Raw genomic sequence first — 18,108 nt, 5'->3', positions numbered from 1 at the left:
GCTTCACTGTTAGTTAATGGTTACAACAGTCGTATCTTCTACTCCATATTTCAACCACAGTGTGTTGAAATATTGCAGGAGCGTTTTCACAACCCAACGGCATACTTTTAAATACTCCCAGCTAGCGCAGGTCTAGCTCAGAATCTGAGCCTTGTGAAGGGGAACCCAAACCAATCCAGGATGGCGGAGATACTATCGGAAGCGGGGAATACTAACCCGAAGGGGAGTTGAGTTTTCGTCGCCTTAGAAAGAAATTAAATTTATGTAAGTATGTATATTACCTCTACTTTGGTAGATAAATGCTGTTTTTTTCAACTTTCATACGATCATTCTATAATGTATATGGAACGTATAACAATACAGCATAAGAATATGGCTACAAAAATGTTTGCTGGGTAAAACAACTAAGTGGCAAACGATGGCGTGTGAGAGTACGCCTCAAGCCGAGTTGGGCGACGTCGCAAGAAGAACTCGCCGGATACTTTCCAATGAAATATTCCTCGAGTTGAAGCGCACCTCAGCGCAAAGCGGAATGTTGTGTAAGGTTATGACCCAGGGAGACCTGAGCAAAAGTGCACAAATCCGGGCCCGTAGAAAAAAGGTGACCTTCTGAACAATTTTGCTGTCGGCCGTAGTTGATGTCCCATAAATTTCGGACAAACTTCACATAAAATGAAAATAGTTTTGATATCGTTAGCCTAGGGTTCTGGAAGTTCGTACCCACAGAGTGTTGCTTTTGAAAAGGTCATGAACGCAGAAACTTATCTGATCACCATATACGTTAAGCCGAAGAATTAGTTTTCAGGGAAGAATTCGCACATTTATGGAACAGCCCTTAGAGAACATTACCAAATGAAATCAAGCGGCAAGATCGTCAATAAGATCCAATTGGATTTGAATTCAAGCCTCATCTTAACAAAAGTGGTCTCTCCGTAAGTAATCATATAGAAATAAGATGTACCTCATGCAACAGATAAGCCTCCTTTTCCTTGTAGTTTTGCAGTGCGAGTCCCTTGGTCGGGATGGTTGACCGTTTGTGTTCGGCCAACAGATTCTCCAGCTTGTTAACCTGCTCCTCGTGCGATGCCAGTTGATCTCGCTAAAAGTAAGGACCAAAATATTGAACTTTTTATAGTTTAATAAAGTATTACTAAAACCACTCACCAGTAAAAGTTTCGTATGGGTACAGGGCAGCAGCGGCCGCTGGAATCGCTTCTGGCTGCCGACGCCACCCTCGAGCGGCGGCGCCGAGAAGGACGCACACACGAAGTTAATCGTGTCGATCCACGATTGCAGCTCCTTCGAGTCGCTCGTCTGGAACAGGTACTCGGACTGGTCGGCCGTCTGCAACCGGAACACGTGCTGCTTTTTGGTATAGTCACTAGCCTTGGTGGCCAACGCGTGGTGGATCCGGATGGCGTTGTGCACGTTGTCGGACATCTGGTTCTTCCGGAAGCCGTGCTCGTCTTTGTGCAGATACAGGACTAGATCACGCAGGGTGCAGTAGAACATCTTCCACGATCGCTTGCCAAACGGCGCTGTAAGAAAAGCACAACAACCTGCGTCATAGGCGTGACTGCGGCATGGGCGTGACCGGCTAGGCTTCTAGACTGGTACTTTGTGGGGGTGCAGATTAGTATTTTAGTGCATGCAACTGTAACTACTACTCGAGGAAGGTGGTTAGAAGTTCAATAACTATTTTAAGGGTAAAAAATTTGGAAAGAGATTTGAGTTAAAAAGAAAGTTAAACTGAGGCATCTAAAATTCTACACTGAACACCTCAACATGCGGGATCAGACTCCGGGGAGACTTACTCTTCTTGTAGTTCGTTTCGTAGCAACACTTCCGCATCACGTAGCCCTTCTTGTACTCGATTGCGGCCGGTTGCGGTTGATCTAGGAACGGATTCTGCCCGGCCGGTGGACCTTGCATCATTCCACCTCCGTTGCCGCCACCCATGCTTCCATCTTGCCGTCCTCCGGGGCCCATCTTCTGCTGATCCGGCGATTCGTCGTCCCTGAAATTACAAAATTAAATTAAGTTTTTTTACCAAGATTAAAATTTGTCTCAAAGAACATACAGCGCCCATTCCAGCGGTTGCGTCTTGATCGCTTGGTACAGCTGCTTCAGGATGTCTTTGGGGAAGTTTTCCCCATCGTTCAGTTCGCTCAGGTTCTCGATGAACTCGGAGCAGGTCATCTTCCGGCCGATGTTGGGCCCGTGCAGGTCCGTGTTGAGCAGCATTATTGCACAGGTAAGCGTGTGAACCGCATCTGAAAAGGAAAAAATATGATAGATAAATTTGTGTTTTTTAAAAATGTAATTCGAAACAAACCTTGCGAGTTGAAGGATCCCGGGTTGCAGTCCAGGTACCGCTTGCTAAAATGCACCAGGACTCGTTCCCGTTCCTGGGTTTCACCCGACAAGGAGAACTGTTTTAGGAATAGCCGCAGCGCCTCGTCCAGCGTTAACCGTTCGAAGAGGAAGAATTTCAAGTACTCGTCGGCCACGGCACGGCTAAATTCGTTGCTGAGGAAACAAAAGAAAATTCATTAGTGAATGGTTGTTATGTCACAAAACAAGCTGGGGAATTTGTTAGCGAATTAGCGAAATTCGACCTTCGTTGCTCATTAAAAATTAGAAAGGCTTCATCCTCATGAAACGACACCGATTTTTGTAGTTTTTAAAAAACTTTTACTACTCAATATGAACATGTATTTATTCTCAATCCTTCGTTATTTTTTAATCAGCGGAAGTCTTAACCTGCTGTGTCATTTTATTCAAGTGGAAGTCTCAATTCATCGGTATTTTTTAACCAAAGTCTCAATGCTGATTCATTCCTGACTTACTTAGAGATTTCCAACGAGCAGAATTCATTGTATTATTTTCTACCACCAGAAATCTCAATCAGTTGTATTTGAAAATGGCGGTTGTCAAAAAATTGAGATTTAAAATTCTGTTTTTAAAAATTACCGATGAATTGAGGCTTTTCGTTGATGTTCGCTAATGAAAACATCAGTGAGGATTGAAACTTTTGCTCTGAAAAAAAAAAAACGAATGGAGACTCTTGTAGGTATGAAGCATTAAATCAAAACCAAACTCTTAATCCTAGATTATACTGTTATCAACGGAAATCTCAATCCTTGTTCTATGTTATTTTGTACAAAATCTGTGAGTTCCCCTTAAGAAATTGTAAAGAAAACTTGTTAGGAAAATTCTAACCGGACTATCAGAACTTTCGGTAGTTCGATTTAAATTTTTCCTTAAGGCTTTCTGTTAAATGTCTTAAGCGGGAGTCATAGGTTTTCAATTTGATTTATACAAAATAAAATAGCAGATTGAAATTTTTGCTGACAGTTGAAAGTAACATAAAAACAGGGTAACAAAAGTATATTCCGACGATAGACTTGACGTAGACATTTGCTTTTTAAAAACTCTTGAAAGAACCTAAGAATGGAGATTTACACTAGAAGGAAATTGTGAATTGGATTGAGACTTTCGCCTGTAAATATTCAAGTGAACTGAGTCTTCCGCTTTTTAAGATATCAAAGTGGATCAAAACTCATCCAAATAGATAATCTGGAAGTATTCTTCTTTTGAAACATTTTAAAGTATTGAAGCAGCAGACAAAAATAAGAAAGAATGGAGATGGATACTTGTAGAAAACGACAAACTGGATTGAGACTTCCACATTTAAAAACATTCAAAACTAACGAAGAGTTAATTTTTAAGTAAATTAACAAAGGACAGATACGTTATTTTTCCCTGAAGATGGTGCCAACAAGCACCGAAACGTTGGACAAATAATAAATTTCTATGTTCGGATTATAAAGACTGCTTGGCTATTACTAAAAATAAACGGAGAAGCCTTCTTCTTTTTTTTCGAAGTTAATTTCTGGAAGCGAAATGAGACTCCTACGAAAAAAACCTCAAGGTGGATTGAGACTTCAGCCTGTAGAAAATTTTATAAAATATGAGAAAATCTACTTGATAGGTGAAGATATAGCGTATGAAGATTTACACTAGAAAAAAAATACGAATTTGATTGAGACTTCCACCTGTAAATATTCAAGTGAATTGAGTCTTCCGCTTTTAAAGATATCAAAGTGGATTTAAAATTATCCAAATAGATAATCTGGCAGTATTTTTCTTTTGAAACTTTAGAATGAATTGAAGCAGCAAACAAAAAATAAGAAAGAAAAGAGATTGATAGTGGTAGAAAACGACAAACTGGATTGAGATTTCCACTTCTTAAAACATTCAAAACTAACGGAGACGTTTTCTTCTTCTTAAAAAAGCGCTTTGAGACTAATCGACGTTTATTTTCGAAAGCGAAATGACACTTCTACAAAAAAAAACTTCAAGGTGGATTGAGACTTCTACTTCTAGAAAATTTTACAAAATCTGAGAAAATCTATTTGATGGATGAAGATATAGCGTTTGGAGATTTACACTAGAAGGAAATTGCGAATTGGATTGAGACTTCTACCTGTAAATATTCAAGTGAACTAAGTCTTCCGCATTTTAAGATATCAACGTGGATTATAACTTTTCCAAATTGATAATCTGGAAGTATTCTTCTTTTGAAACTTTAGAAAGTATTGAAGCAGCAGACAAAGAAAGAATGGAGATTGATACTTGTAGAAAACGACAAACTGGATTGAGACTTCTACTTTTAAAAGCATTTCAACCTAATGGAGACGTCTTCTTTTTTAAAAAAGCGCTTTGAGACTTATCGAAGTTTATTTTTTAAAGCGAAATGATACTTCTTCAAAAAAAAATCAAGGAGGATTATGACTTCTCCTTCTAGAAAATTTTACAAAATTTGAGAAAATCTACTTAATGGATGAAGATATAGCGTTCGGAGATTTACACTAGGAGAAAATTGCTAATTGGATTGAGACTTCCACTTGCAAATATTCAAGTTAACTGGGTCTCCCGCTTTTAAGATATCAAAGTGGATTAAACTTATTCAAATAGATAATCTGCAAGTATTCTCCTTTGAAAACTTTTTAAAGTATTGAAGCAGCTGACAAAAATAAGAAAGAATCCCTCCCTGCAGAAAATTTTAGAAAATTGGAGAAAATCGGCTTGGTGGATGAATATTTCTACAGAATTTTTACATCAGAGTGAACATTATGGAATTTGGAAATACAAATTTAGCAAACTGGATTGGGACTTCCACTTTCAAAGCCAGCTGAGATTTCCGTTTTGTATTGAAGTCAATGCATTTGACTCTTTTCCAAGTAAAAATTTAAACAGCGAGATGAGACTTCTGGATGAAAAATTCAAAGCGGATTGAGACTTATGCTGCTAGAATGAAATCCGACTTTTAGATTGAGATTTCTTCAGAATACCAAAGAGAGTCTTCCGCACATTGAACATGAGAAAAGTAAAAAAAAAAATTCTAAATTAATTTTAAGACAATGGATTCAAGCTGAAATTTGTTGTATTAGCTAAGGTCTTTCCAGAGCCTTAAGGTTTTCTTCTAATTTTGTCTTCTAAACGTCATGTGAGAAGACATTTAAAAACCAACCAAGCGCTTTTTCCACTCAAAAAGATAGAATGCCTAATGAAGTTTTGTATCAAAATTATGTTGTGGATAGTAAAAATAGTAATCAAAAAAGCTACTTACTTTTTACTCAAATGCCGCGAAACGTCGCTCTTCTTGAAGCCTTCCAGGTAGTACAGCCGCTTGGCGAGCCGTTCCGCCGACGGAAGATCTACCGCCTTGGGCGAGTAGTGGAATGAGTGTAGCGAGTCCACATCCGAACCGTCATCGGAAACGGGTGGCGAAGATTCCCGGCCAGTGTTGCCCATCGTTTGACCACCGTCCTGTTGCCCTCCGAGCATGATCGTAGGCATATCGTCGGCAAGGGCCGCTAGCTCGTCCTCGGTCGATTCCGAGTAGCGAACGCTTTCCTGCTGGTGCAGATGCAGAAGCTGCTGGTGCATCCCCTTCACCTGTATCACAATCTTATGATCACGGTCACGATCGCGATCGTGCACCCGATGCGTGGTTTCCGAAACCAGTATCGTCGAGTCGGAATCACTGGGATCGCTGATGGCCATCGCGGCCAGGTCCCGGGTACTGAGCAGATCGTGCTCGTCCTGGTAGTCCGGGCTGGATATGTTGGAGACGGCCTCGGAGACGCTTTGATCTAGGGTGGAGGTGCCTCCGCCACCTCCACCTTCGCCACCGCCTCCACCCGGTCCACCCCCATTTTGGCAGCTTAAACTTTGTAGGTTACTGTGCGTTCCCCCTCCCCGGCCTCCCTCGAAGCCACTATTGCTGTACCCGTTGTGGGTATGATCGTTGGCACCTTTGGATCCCGAAGAGGACATCACAGATGAAGACACGGATGTTGGCGAGGCAGGACTGTCGCTGGCAGATCGCTGCGGCGAGGAGCTCATCGAGCTGGAGTGTGAAATGGGTGATGTGATGATTCCGGTACCGGTTGTCGGGGGTTGGCCCCCGTTGGCCTGCGATACCGGAGCGTTGTAGGTCCAGACTATCCGATCGTGATCGGAACCTTGGGACTCTTCCGAATCGTGCCGTGTGTCCAGAAGGGTGTTCAGTGAGCTGTTGACATCTTCGTCGATGTCGATTGGCACGACCGCTCCGATTCCGCCATCCCTTTGCGTTTGCTGCAGGTGATCCTCGGATCGGCTGGTGCGGAAACCGGCGGCATCACATTTCCTTACTACTCCGCTGCTGCTGGCACTCATGAGACTGGCACTTTGACCGGCAGCAGCAGCACCGCCACTGTTAGAGGAGGACTGCTGCTGACTGTTGCTACTAGTGTGTTGTTGCTGGTGATGATGGTGGTGGTGATGGTAGTGATGATGATGATGATGACCAGAGGATGCCCCCCGACGTACGATGTCTTGCGTTTCCGATTCCGGACTTGTAGGGACTGAATTAGCCAGTTGAAGTTCCCGTTTCTTTAGTGATGAGGAGTAACCTTCTAGGATTGGGGCAGCCGAAAGAGAGGTTGGAGATGTTGGCACTGAGTAGCTCATTTCAGGGGAACTTTCACTTTTAACGGTTGTTCCTCCGCCACCGGACGACGACGAAGATTTACTTCTACTGGATTGATGATAGCGGTGGTGCAAATCCCCATTGGCAACGCCTCCGCTGCTTCCGCTACTACTGTCGACGCTATCGCTGCCGGCTCCGGTGCGATCATCCGCTTGGACAGTGACACTATTAAAACTGCCGTCCGGACCCGAGGAGCGTACGTCCCGCCTGGCGGAATTCCGCTCCCCGAGCAACGAGGACGACACACAGCCGCTAGTGTTTGTCCGCATCGATCGCAAATCGATCAAATCGTCCGGGTTCTCGTCTTCGTCTTCGGCATCCACGCTGCTACCGGCACTATTGCTATATGCCCCGCCACAAGCTGCCGCCTCACTACTACTGTTCCGGGAGTTGACCAACTCCTCGGCCCGCACTTCCCCACCACCTTCCATCAACCGATTATTGTTGTTGCTGCTGTGATTGTTATTGTGATTGCTTCCGGCGCTCAGCTTTTTACTACTGCTATTAACTATCGATTCTATCGAACTTCCGGTGTTCTGATCCTCCGCCGCCGCCACCTGAAGCTCGTGACTACGGCTCTTCTTGGATTTATAATCCTGACCCGGGGGTTTCAGTTTGCTGCCGCCGTCGTTGTGTTCGGAACAGCTATTGCTGTTGCTGCTGCTACCCGGTGAACTAGGCGAGGAATCACACTTGGCGTGCGGTGCAACGGCACCGTTTTTCCGCTTGGTACTGGCCCGATGGCTCGGCGAGTCCCTCAGACTATCGACCTTCTTGGCCTGCGGCAGTATGCCGGAGCTTTGCGGCGTCCTCGAGAGGTTCAGAATGAGATCACCGGTCATCATGAACGCCTCGAAACCCTTTTTGGGAGCCTGCGGCCCAAACGGTGAGTTGGAATACTGATTGTGATGTTCGTCCCTCGACTTCTGCAGCTGATTCGGGGTCCCTCCTCCTCCGTTGGCTACCGTCGTCGTCGGGATCATCGAGGGCCGAGGCGGCTTCAGGCTACCGTGAGGACTCTGTGGCGCACTCCAGCTGTTTTTCGCCGTGACCGCCTGAGGAATGCGCGAGGGGCGGCACGACGGATCGGAAGAACTGATACGGTGACCGAACCGGCCGGAACCGGAACCTCCGGTTACTGCGGGCGATTGGATCCGAGAGGGGCCTCGCTCCGAGAGGGGTGACGCCGGCGAATGGCGATTGTGGATCGGCGACGAGGGACTCGACGAGTTCTGCGAGTGGTGACCGTCCGCGTGCTGATTGCTCACCGAGGCCAGGTACTTACGGACGTGAGCTTTGATTTTAGGATCTAGAAAAGACAAGTAATTTTAGTAGGTGATCAAAAGCACAGACAAAAATAATTATAATAATAACAACAACAACCGTTCATATTTCTGTATCCCTGGGAATCGGCTAGTATGAAAGTTTTCCTGTTAGAAGCCATCCTTCTTTTTTTTCAAATATTTTAAACAACGCTCACACGTAATCGCTCAAAATCATAAACTTTAAAACTCGACTCAAAAGCATTGCGTCAACTGGTTGCGATCGGTTAGTTGCCCTTTGAAAGCGCAACCAAACTCTGTCGGTTAATTTTTTTTTTATTCTCAGCTCTCTCAGCTGTTTTGGTGATAAAGGCAAAGCAAAGCGGCGGGTGGGTTTTGTTGACGGTTTTCATGAACGAACTGATAACGTAGTTCTTTGGAATAGGAAACGAAACGTGCTCGGGTGTGTGGGATGAAAAAGCTTTAGCCACGTTGCACCAAATTGGCGGTAGATGGTGTTGGTATCGGATGTGACCTTCTAATTTTATCTTTTTTAACGAATATTCGTGTTCAATTTAAATACAAAAATACTCGTGACATTAACCAACGAAAAATTGCAACTAGAGATGCACCGTCAAGCATTGTTTTTTGTTTATCATTTTATCAGAAAGAAAAAATCCATATCCCCGCTCTAAGCTGTTGTAAGCACCTGAAAGCGGCACAACGGTATTAAGTTTGTTTTTTTTTTGTTTCAACTTGTCAAGCGTCCGGTGTGGGTGGTTTTATCGGGACCAGACTGATATCGATACATCGAATGGAGGCCACTCCTAATGGTAAACAACACACCACATAAAAACTGAACGGTGGCGGTATAGATATCACACATGTACGACGAAACAGCCAAAACAAATTTGGTGGCGTCTGCATACTAACATGAAACAACTACGGTTTATGAGTCACCGAATAGGCTAAATTTATGGTAGATAGTGATGCGGTTATTTGGTGAAAACTAGCGGAAACTGGAATACATAATTTTAAAAAATATTGTAGCGTGGAAAAAATAAAATTTAAGATCCACTTATTGAGACATGCGAACGATGCGGGAGTGTATTTATTAAAATAAAATGTCTCAATATGGCGACCGTCAAAAATCGACGAGGATCAGTTGACGAAAATGAACAATCTTTTCGTTAACAGACAGTTGATGTAATAAACAGTCACAGAGAGAACAACTTCAGAAACAAAATTTTGTTAAAAACGACTGTTCTATTCATCAGGTATTTCAAAGTGACTTTTTTTTGTTGCCGCTCCTGTAGCGAGAATTTGTGATAAATGCAAGCGAATTTCATCTCTCGTTTCTATTCTAACATGATAAAAACACTGCAAAACCGTTCAACTTTTTTACTTACAGTTTCATGTAAAACTAAGGTGCTTGATATTTGTTGCTTGATTTTTTCGAAATTCGAAGCTTGGGTTTAAGTTTAATTGCACTTAGGCTGAAAATATAAAAAAATGAAACATATGAAATAGATTTATTTTATAAAAGAGTACATATTTTGAACGGTATTGAGTTATAATGATAGAAATCATTTTCTGTGTCTTAATTTCATATCAAATTTATTGCCTCTAGAACCAAATCTTGCCTTTGAATGTAATTTTCTCAGAATGTCATTGAATTAATCGAATTTTCAAATATATGTACATATACCTGACTGACCTCTGAGACCATAAACATGACTACTGCGACATCTGTTGAAATCCACAATTAGGCAATTTGGGTATTGACGATCGTTGGTGGAACTAACAATCGCTAGTGTAGAGTGTAGTTTTGTAAGGACATGAAAAAGAAATGGACATAAACGTTAGCTCTATTCCACCTCTAAAACCTTTGTTGAATCTTTCATTTTAACAGGTTATTGCGTCTGCTTGATCCCTCAGCTATATCTAGTAACTAGAATCTCTAACAAAAATTTTATGTTCAGGAAAAATGTGATAAATGATGCAAAACACCAATTAAAAAAATATATTTTTTGAGGGGGTAATATGCCTCATCTACAAGAAGGGCGACAAATTGGACTGTGAGAACTATCGAGCGATCACTGTCCTCAATGCCGCCTACAAAGTGATGTCCCGAATCCTAGCCGCCTAACGCCACAAGCAAACAGAAATCGAACTCGTGCCCCCTGATTACCTCTCCGACACCTTACCAATAGGTCAAATCGTCAGATGAAGCAAGTCAAGCTGTAGCTCTATAATTCAGTTGACTTCATCGAGTTGAATTCGCTGCTAGATTCTACGGAAGAAAATGCTCATCGTGCCCCGATTAATAGTGCTTAAACTGTCTCAAGGGGGGTTCTCATTATGCCCCTACAGCGTCAGATTGTCAGCTTTCGGCAAAAAAATTTTAGACTGCATTTTGAAACTTTTTTTATCTTCTTTTCCATGTTTCAGACAGTTAGAATATAGTATTAGTACCTGAACACGAAACAATGATTTATCTCACATATTATAACTGTTTCTATAGTTAAATAAGCGTCCTTCTTAAGGTGGCCATTATGCCTTTATCTCTCCTACGGAATAAAATATCGTTCTTATTCTTGAAGCATGCATGCAAAATGTATGCAAAACTTGAAATGCATCTGCAGAATCTGTAAAAGACGGCGGGTTTCTATTTTTTCATAAAAGATATGATGAAAATAAGCCAACTAGCGTTTGAAAGTTTTATTGTGGTTTTATTATAGCATTTTATACGCATCTAATTCTATAACTGTTTTATTTTTTTTTTATTCTTTTTTCTCAAGGATATAACTGTTTTATTATGGTCGTGAAAAATGCTTAGATTCTTGATTCAACCATTTATTTCCAGGTAGTTCTGAAAGCGCTAATAAAGCTTTTATTAATATACCGTTTACGTTGTTTAGAAAGAGTGCTGTATGTTCTATTAAAACTCCAATGAAACATAAACTAAGAAGTTTGTTTTAAGCTTTTTCTTGCATGTTTTATTAAGGCACGTAGTGCTTGATTTTAAAACCGTGTTAAAATAAGGTAACAGTTCTCGAACAAGATGTCAGGCTAGATTGCACATACTTGAATTGCAAATCCCATTTGGCGTCAGATAACGAAATTTTATTTCTACTCGTTTAGCTCTTTCACACAATACCCATATTGTAAAGGTTTCATGTGATTTTTAGTCGTTTACAGCATTTTAGAGTTAATCGGGAGCCTTCATCTCGGATTTTATTAGGGGTGATTGACCCTTCCTATTTTTTTTTATTTACAAATGGTTTTATTAAGGCTTTTATTATTAAAGTTTTTACGTGCCGGGAGCATTTTTTCTAACTTTGGGTCAATAAGAGGGGGGGCGTAATCGTCGCGGCGACAACAGTTAATGATGTTTACTGATGGGAAAGGAAGAGGATTATCTGGGGATCACTTCCAAGAACAGTTTCCGTCCGGGTCTGGTGATGGCTTCCTAAAGCTGTGGTTTTGATAGCTAATCGGCCCTTTCACACAATACTAATATTGTAGGGCTTTCATGAGATTTTAAGTCATTTAAAGCATTTAAAAGTTCAACGGAAGCCGCCATCTTGGATTTCAAGATGCGCCCAATACCCATATTGAGAGGGTTTCAAGCGATTTTATGTTCTTTAGAACACTTTGAAGTTAGGCGGAAGCCACCATCTTAGATTTCAAGATGGCGCCGTACAACGAAATACAACTCATGGTATCATTCCATCGGACATTCACAACCAATCCCGTATTTATTTCATTTAAAAATTCTGTCCTCATTTACTGTACTAATGATTAACAACTCAGAAATGAGGAACTCATCCTACGGGTGTATTTCAAGAATGCCGAATCACAGATTTTTTTAAATTTTGTACGAATTTACAAAATTATAAAATTTATGTCTACATAAATTTAGGATTTTTTACCTTTTTTGGAAAAACATGCTAACATTGATAATGATAATTGATATTTCTCAAGTAAAATGTAAAAAAGATTCATTTGATCATGACTTTCTAAGGAAATTTATGCTGTTTCCATCACAGAAATCCATCAATTTTTTTTTCATTAAAACACAAAATTGTTTTCGGCAACCTTGGTGTATTTGGTTGGCTTGCGAGAAAAACGTCAAACTTCAGCTATTTATATGGCTTTCATAAAACCGTTATAAAACTAAATAGCCCTTTTATCTGACTATAATCAAGGTATTAGGCATTGACTTGACTAACGCCATGTTGGTTGCAAAATCGAAGGGCACAAAATGATGCCGTGTTGATGGATTGACAATGCACAGTGATCCAGGACGGAACTTTATCGTGACAAAATTAATAACGAAGATACTATAAGAGACAGACAAATGGTGGCTTCAGCAAAAATTCTCATCAAACCACGTGCATTAATAATTATAAATCAAATATTAGGGCGTGTTATTTTTCCATGATTTACACAAGTTGTAGGCAACGGTTTTTTAGGTAACTTTACTGAAGATACCACATACATAAAACGTCACGTAAGCAAGTTATGATTTTTTTTTTATTATAAAAATGTTAGGGTGTGTCCAAAAAACAGTATTCTAGCTCTAACTTTTGTGAATGAATTTATGCAATAAAAATGTCTTCTAGGCATTTGTATGAAATAAAAATTCGCAATTATTAGGGTTATTAGGATTCGTTAATGATTTTTTAGCAAAAACATACACTTTTGAAACTATCATATCTAGGATTGGTGCATATCAAATATTTGATTCTGAAATTATGAGCGATAGGTTATTTTTTAAACTCGAGAAAAAAATCCTAAGTTTGTTAATTTTCAATACAAAATTCACACATTCAAAAAAAAACCCTGTGAAAAAGAACATCCCCATTTCTCATGTAAAAGTCGAATTTTCATCGTTTTGTTATTGTCTGAGTCCATTGCGATACTTAAATAAGCGATTTAGGGGGCATCCATAAATTACGTAACGCTCCTAGGGGGGGGGGGGAGGGAGTAAGCTCGATCGTTACGAATTGTGACATAGGGGAGGGGGGGAGGTATGCTCATCGTTACGTAACGATTTTTTTTATTAAAAATTTCAGTTTCATCGCAGCTATTTTGATGTCATGCAATTTGAGCAGAATGATAAGCAAACCAAAATCAGCTTAAAATTTGTCAGCTTCAATATCATTGAAAGAGGATTGTAACCTTTCCTTGTTAATGATTGTGAGATAGATTCCTTGACATGTGTATTGAATATTCGTGGAATAACCGTTGGAGAACAGAATATTGGGTACATTTATCCCCAAGAACTCGATTTAACCTTAAGAAAGTAAATTTTACTGTTTTTTCTCAATTGATTTTAAAAATGCAATTTCGATTATTCCAACGAATATTACTAAGTGGAGTATATTTTGCGTAGCAGGTTATGCTCTTTCAACAAAATAAAGTAAACAAGGGGGCATCCATAAATTACGTAACGCTCCTAGGGGGGGGAGGGAGTAAGCTCGATCGTTACAAATTGTGACATAGGGGAGAGTGGGAGGTATGCTCATCGTTACGTAACGATTTTTTCCTTAAAAATTTCAGCAATTTTAGCAGAGTAATAAGCAAACCAAAATCAACTTAAAAATTTTCAGCTTCAATATGATTGAAAGAGGATTGTAACCTTTCCTTTTTAATGGGAGATGTGAGATAGATTGCTTAAAATGGGTATTGAATATCCGTGAAATAACCGTTGGAAAACCGCATATTGGGTACATTTATCCCCAAGAACTCAATTAAGAAAGGAAATTATACTATTTTTTCTCAATTGATTTAAGAAATGCAATTTTGATTATTTCGACGAATATTACTAAGTGGAGTATATTTTGCGTAGCAAGTTATGCTCTTTGAACAAAATAAAGTGAACAAGGTAGATCATTAGTTAACAAGCACAGAGCAACTCGTAATATGACATTAAATTTATTTTATCAGAGAATTATCATCAATGGGTACTAAGCGATTCTGATCGATGATATTTATTCCGTTTTAAAGAACGTTAAAAAAATTTCTCTTTTTTTGACCTTCAAAACGGTATTTTAAAAAATAAGAAAATCGGTGGAGGGGGGGGGGGGTTATTATCAGCGTTACGTAATTTTCATAGGGGGGTACGTCAAAACGTTACTATTTGTGACATACGGGGGGGAGGGGGTAAAAAAAGTGCGTTTTTTGCGTTACGTAATTTATGGATGCCGCCCAAGGTAGATCATCAGTTAACAAGCACAGCGCAACTCGTAATAAGACATTCAATTTATTTTATCAGAGAATTATCATCAATGAGTACTAAGAAGCGATTCTGATCGATGATTTTAATTCCGTTTTAAAGAACGTTTGACCTTCGAAAATCAGTATTTTAAAACATGAGAAAATCGGAGGGGGGGGGGGTTATTATCAGCGTTACGTAATTTTTATAGGGGGGTACGTCAAAGCGTTACAATTTGTGACATACGGGGGGGAGGGGGTCAAAAAAGTGCGTTTTTTGCGTTACGTAATGTATGGATGCCGCCTTAGCACATTGGCTCTATTTGTTCACTGGTAAAAGTTTTTTGTGTGTAAATCATGCAAAAATGACACGCCCATATTTGATTTAATATTATTAAAGAGCATGGATTGAAAAGCATTTCTTCTGAAGACACCAGTTGTCTATCTCTTTTAATATCTTCATTTTAAATGGGAGAAATAACCGTGTAATTGTTTTTGGAAATTCTTGAGTGGCTTTATCGGTGAATGTTATAGATTTGAAATGATAGACGGATAGACCATAGAAGAAAATTGCTAAGTTGCTATCGTTTCAAATCTATAACACTCACCGATAAAGCCGCTAGAAAATTATAGTACCTTAGTAATTAACTTTGTCACGATAAAGTTCCTTCCTGGACCACTGTGCAATGTCAAGTATTTGAACATATTTTTTTAGGCCAATTTACAATCAATTCCATTATGTTTGCGATGTCATTATGTCATGTTTTACAATTATATTTATTGAAAAAAATTTTTCGCGAAGTATTTTTAATTTTATTTTTCTCAATTAAGATATATACTCCATTAAAATATATGTACTTATTCTAAAGATTTGAAGAGGTGCATTTATTTTAAGATACTATTTCATAAACATTTTACCTAAAATAGCGACTGGCAGTAGAAAAGATGTTCATAATATGGTTAAAACATTGCTTTATGTTATTCATTTTACCATATCATATCTCAGTGATGCAATCATCATTCATCAACCATAATGGTTGCTGGAAAAAATTAAAAAGAAAACTCGGCGAGCTCACGGAATCAGAAAAAAAATCAAAGCTTTATAAAAGCTTTGGTGATGAAAATTTTACAGCATAATGATTTTTTTTTTTTTTTTTTAAGAAAATCTCAGCATGTCTGGCAGCAACAAAAATTAATAAAAAACGCGGGCAAAATTTTACTCATGCTGAGAACTGAAATGTTTAAATTTAGTGCGAGGAAATGTAATGATAATACTAAATTAAATACTACATGGATCTCAATGGAAAACAGATTTCCTTTAAAGAGATCCACTATTTGATATTAATACTACTGAGCAAACATTTAATCAAATAAGACATTATAATTTAAATAATTAATAAAAAAAAAAAAGAACACACAAAGAAACTAAATTGCTACAAAAATTCACAAAAAATTAATTATAAAAGAAGAAAACTGGTCACTGATCGAACGGTTTTTAACGACTCAATTTTTCTTTTAATAGCTGTATTACTTTGATTTTGAACGTGGAACGGTTGTTGATGGTTTTTATTTCATTAGGCAAGGCATTGTACTTAGTTGGACCAATAAATGATATTCTTTTTTGACCTAAGGATGTCACGGATCGGCTTCGTTGTAAAAAATCTGACTGGCGAGTGTTATGAGTACGCAATCCCGTTGTAAAATGGATGTTTTGATTACTGAAACTTGTGTGTAAATTGTCGTAGACATATATTACAGTTTGTAAATCGCAAAGATCTTTTAATGGAAGAATGTTATGGGCTCTTAAGGTGTAGAGCTGTTGGGTAGGAAAGAGCAACGGTAGTCTATAAATATTTTTTAAGCATCTATTCTGGAGAGTTTGAAGTTTTTGTAAATTTGACAAGGAAGCTCTTCCCCATATCATAATAAGATAGTTAATAAGAGAGTGAATAAACGCAAAATAAAATTTCAATAAAACATGTTGAGGCACAAAATTTCTCAATTTCCATAGGCTACCACAAAGAGGAGAAACTTTTTTCTCTAGATATTCTGTGTGACGACTCCAACAAAGAGTTTCATCTAGGAAGATTCCTAAATATTTAAAGCATTTTACCCTCTCAATAACATTTCCATTTATCGTTGGGTCAATATTCGGAGCTAATCTTTTATGTGAAGAATGAAATAACATGTATTTGGTTTTCGTATAGTTGAGTGAGAGCAAGTTGGTATTAAAATATTTAGATAACAATATCAAGTCATTTTCAATTTGTTGAATGATAATATCAGTAGATGCTGCTGAGTAGAAAATTGCTGTGTCATCAGCGAATAGGCGTGCTGTGCCTTTTAATGGTAAGTTACAGAGATCATTAACATACAACAAAAAAAGTAACGGACCTATATTGCTACCTTGTGGTACACCAATATCAATATTTCTTACCACGCTTTTGGTATTTTCAATCACTACAAATTGCTTCCGCCCCTCTAAGTAACTGCGAAGGATATTATTAGCTGTTCCTCTTAATCCATATTTGTCTAGTTTGGATAGTAATATTTCGTGATTCAATGTATCGAAAGCTTTTTTAAGGTCCAAAAACAATGCTCCCACAATATTTTTGGAATCAATTTTAGATATAATGGAGTCGACTAGTTCTGAGATGGCGATTAGTGTGCTCGAGCCGGATCTGAAACCATATTGCAGCTTATAAAGTATGTCATGCTGGTTCAGGAAATTTACAATTCTGGTTACAAGAAGTTTTTCAAACACTTTACTAAAAACACTTAAGGTAGATATTGGACGGTAGTTGTTTATATCATGGGAATCGCCAGCCTTAAAAACAGGAATAACTTTTGCGATTTTGAGGCATTCAGGATAAATTCCAGTCTCTAAAATGTAATTAAAATATTCCTTAAGTATGATCGAGAATTTGTCATGGTAATTTTTCAAGACACTTACTGGGAAATTATCAGGTCCACAGCCCTTCTTATTTTTAAGGGATAGAATGACTACCCTTACCTCATTCACAGTAGCTGGATGTAGAAATATTGTATTTTGTACATGTTCAATACGGGATAAATGGTCAGAGCCAGGGTCAATTGGAATTTCCTCAGCTAACCTTTTGCCAATTGTGGAAAAGTGCCTGTTTAATTTTTCACAAACTTCTAAATTGTTGGTAGTGCTGCCTTCTTCATCAGACAGGTTGATTGATGTGGTTGGTTTGTTTTTACCTATGAGGGTGTTTATATTTCTCCAAAGCTTCGAATGTGGTGTGTTGTTCAGTAAACGTTCATAATATAGCGTTTTGCATTCCTGTTTTTTTAAATACAATTTTTTATTTATATGACTCAACATTTGTTTTAGTTGGACATCATCGGGGTGCCTTTTAGAACGTTTTAAATAGTTATTTTTAATTTTTATGAGTGTCCAAAGATCTAGTGACATCCATGGACAGTAGTTGCCTTTCAATTTTACATTTTTTTTTATTGTCCTAGTAGACATTGATCGAAAATGGCTGTAAGATGTTGTGATATTTTGCAAACCAACATTCACGTTATCTGGTAGTTGAACATTATTCAAATAATTCA

General features: G+C 38.8%; 1 protein-coding gene across 4 annotated transcripts in view; it reads right to left on the bottom strand.

The window, feature by feature from the left end:
* Window positions 1–18,108, bottom strand: part of LOC129744719 (PH and SEC7 domain-containing protein) — a 243,154-nt gene that overhangs the window by 24,213 nt on the left and 200,833 nt on the right. For 3 of the 4 annotated variants that reach the window (XM_055737435.1, XM_055737506.1, XM_055737661.1), the window contains 6 exons: window positions 5,636–8,351; window positions 2,336–2,529; window positions 2,081–2,273; window positions 1,815–2,017; window positions 1,165–1,559; window positions 962–1,099 (listed from right to left, as the gene is read on the bottom strand). In XM_055737435.1, coding sequence (XP_055593410.1) covers window positions 962–1,099; window positions 1,165–1,559; window positions 1,815–2,017; window positions 2,081–2,273; window positions 2,336–2,529; window positions 5,636–8,351 — 3,839 coding nt within the window. The remainder of the gene's footprint in view (window positions 1–961; window positions 1,100–1,164; window positions 1,560–1,814; window positions 2,018–2,080; window positions 2,274–2,335; window positions 2,530–5,635; window positions 8,352–18,108) is intronic. The other variant, XM_055737585.1, reaches the window with a different exon arrangement.

Source organism: Uranotaenia lowii, chromosome 1, assembly GCF_029784155.1.
Source record: "Uranotaenia lowii strain MFRU-FL chromosome 1, ASM2978415v1, whole genome shotgun sequence".
NCBI lineage: Eukaryota > Metazoa > Arthropoda > Insecta > Diptera > Culicidae > Uranotaenia > Uranotaenia lowii.
Note: the sequence above shows the minus strand (reverse complement) of the source record. Positions and strands in the feature narration are given on the sequence as shown.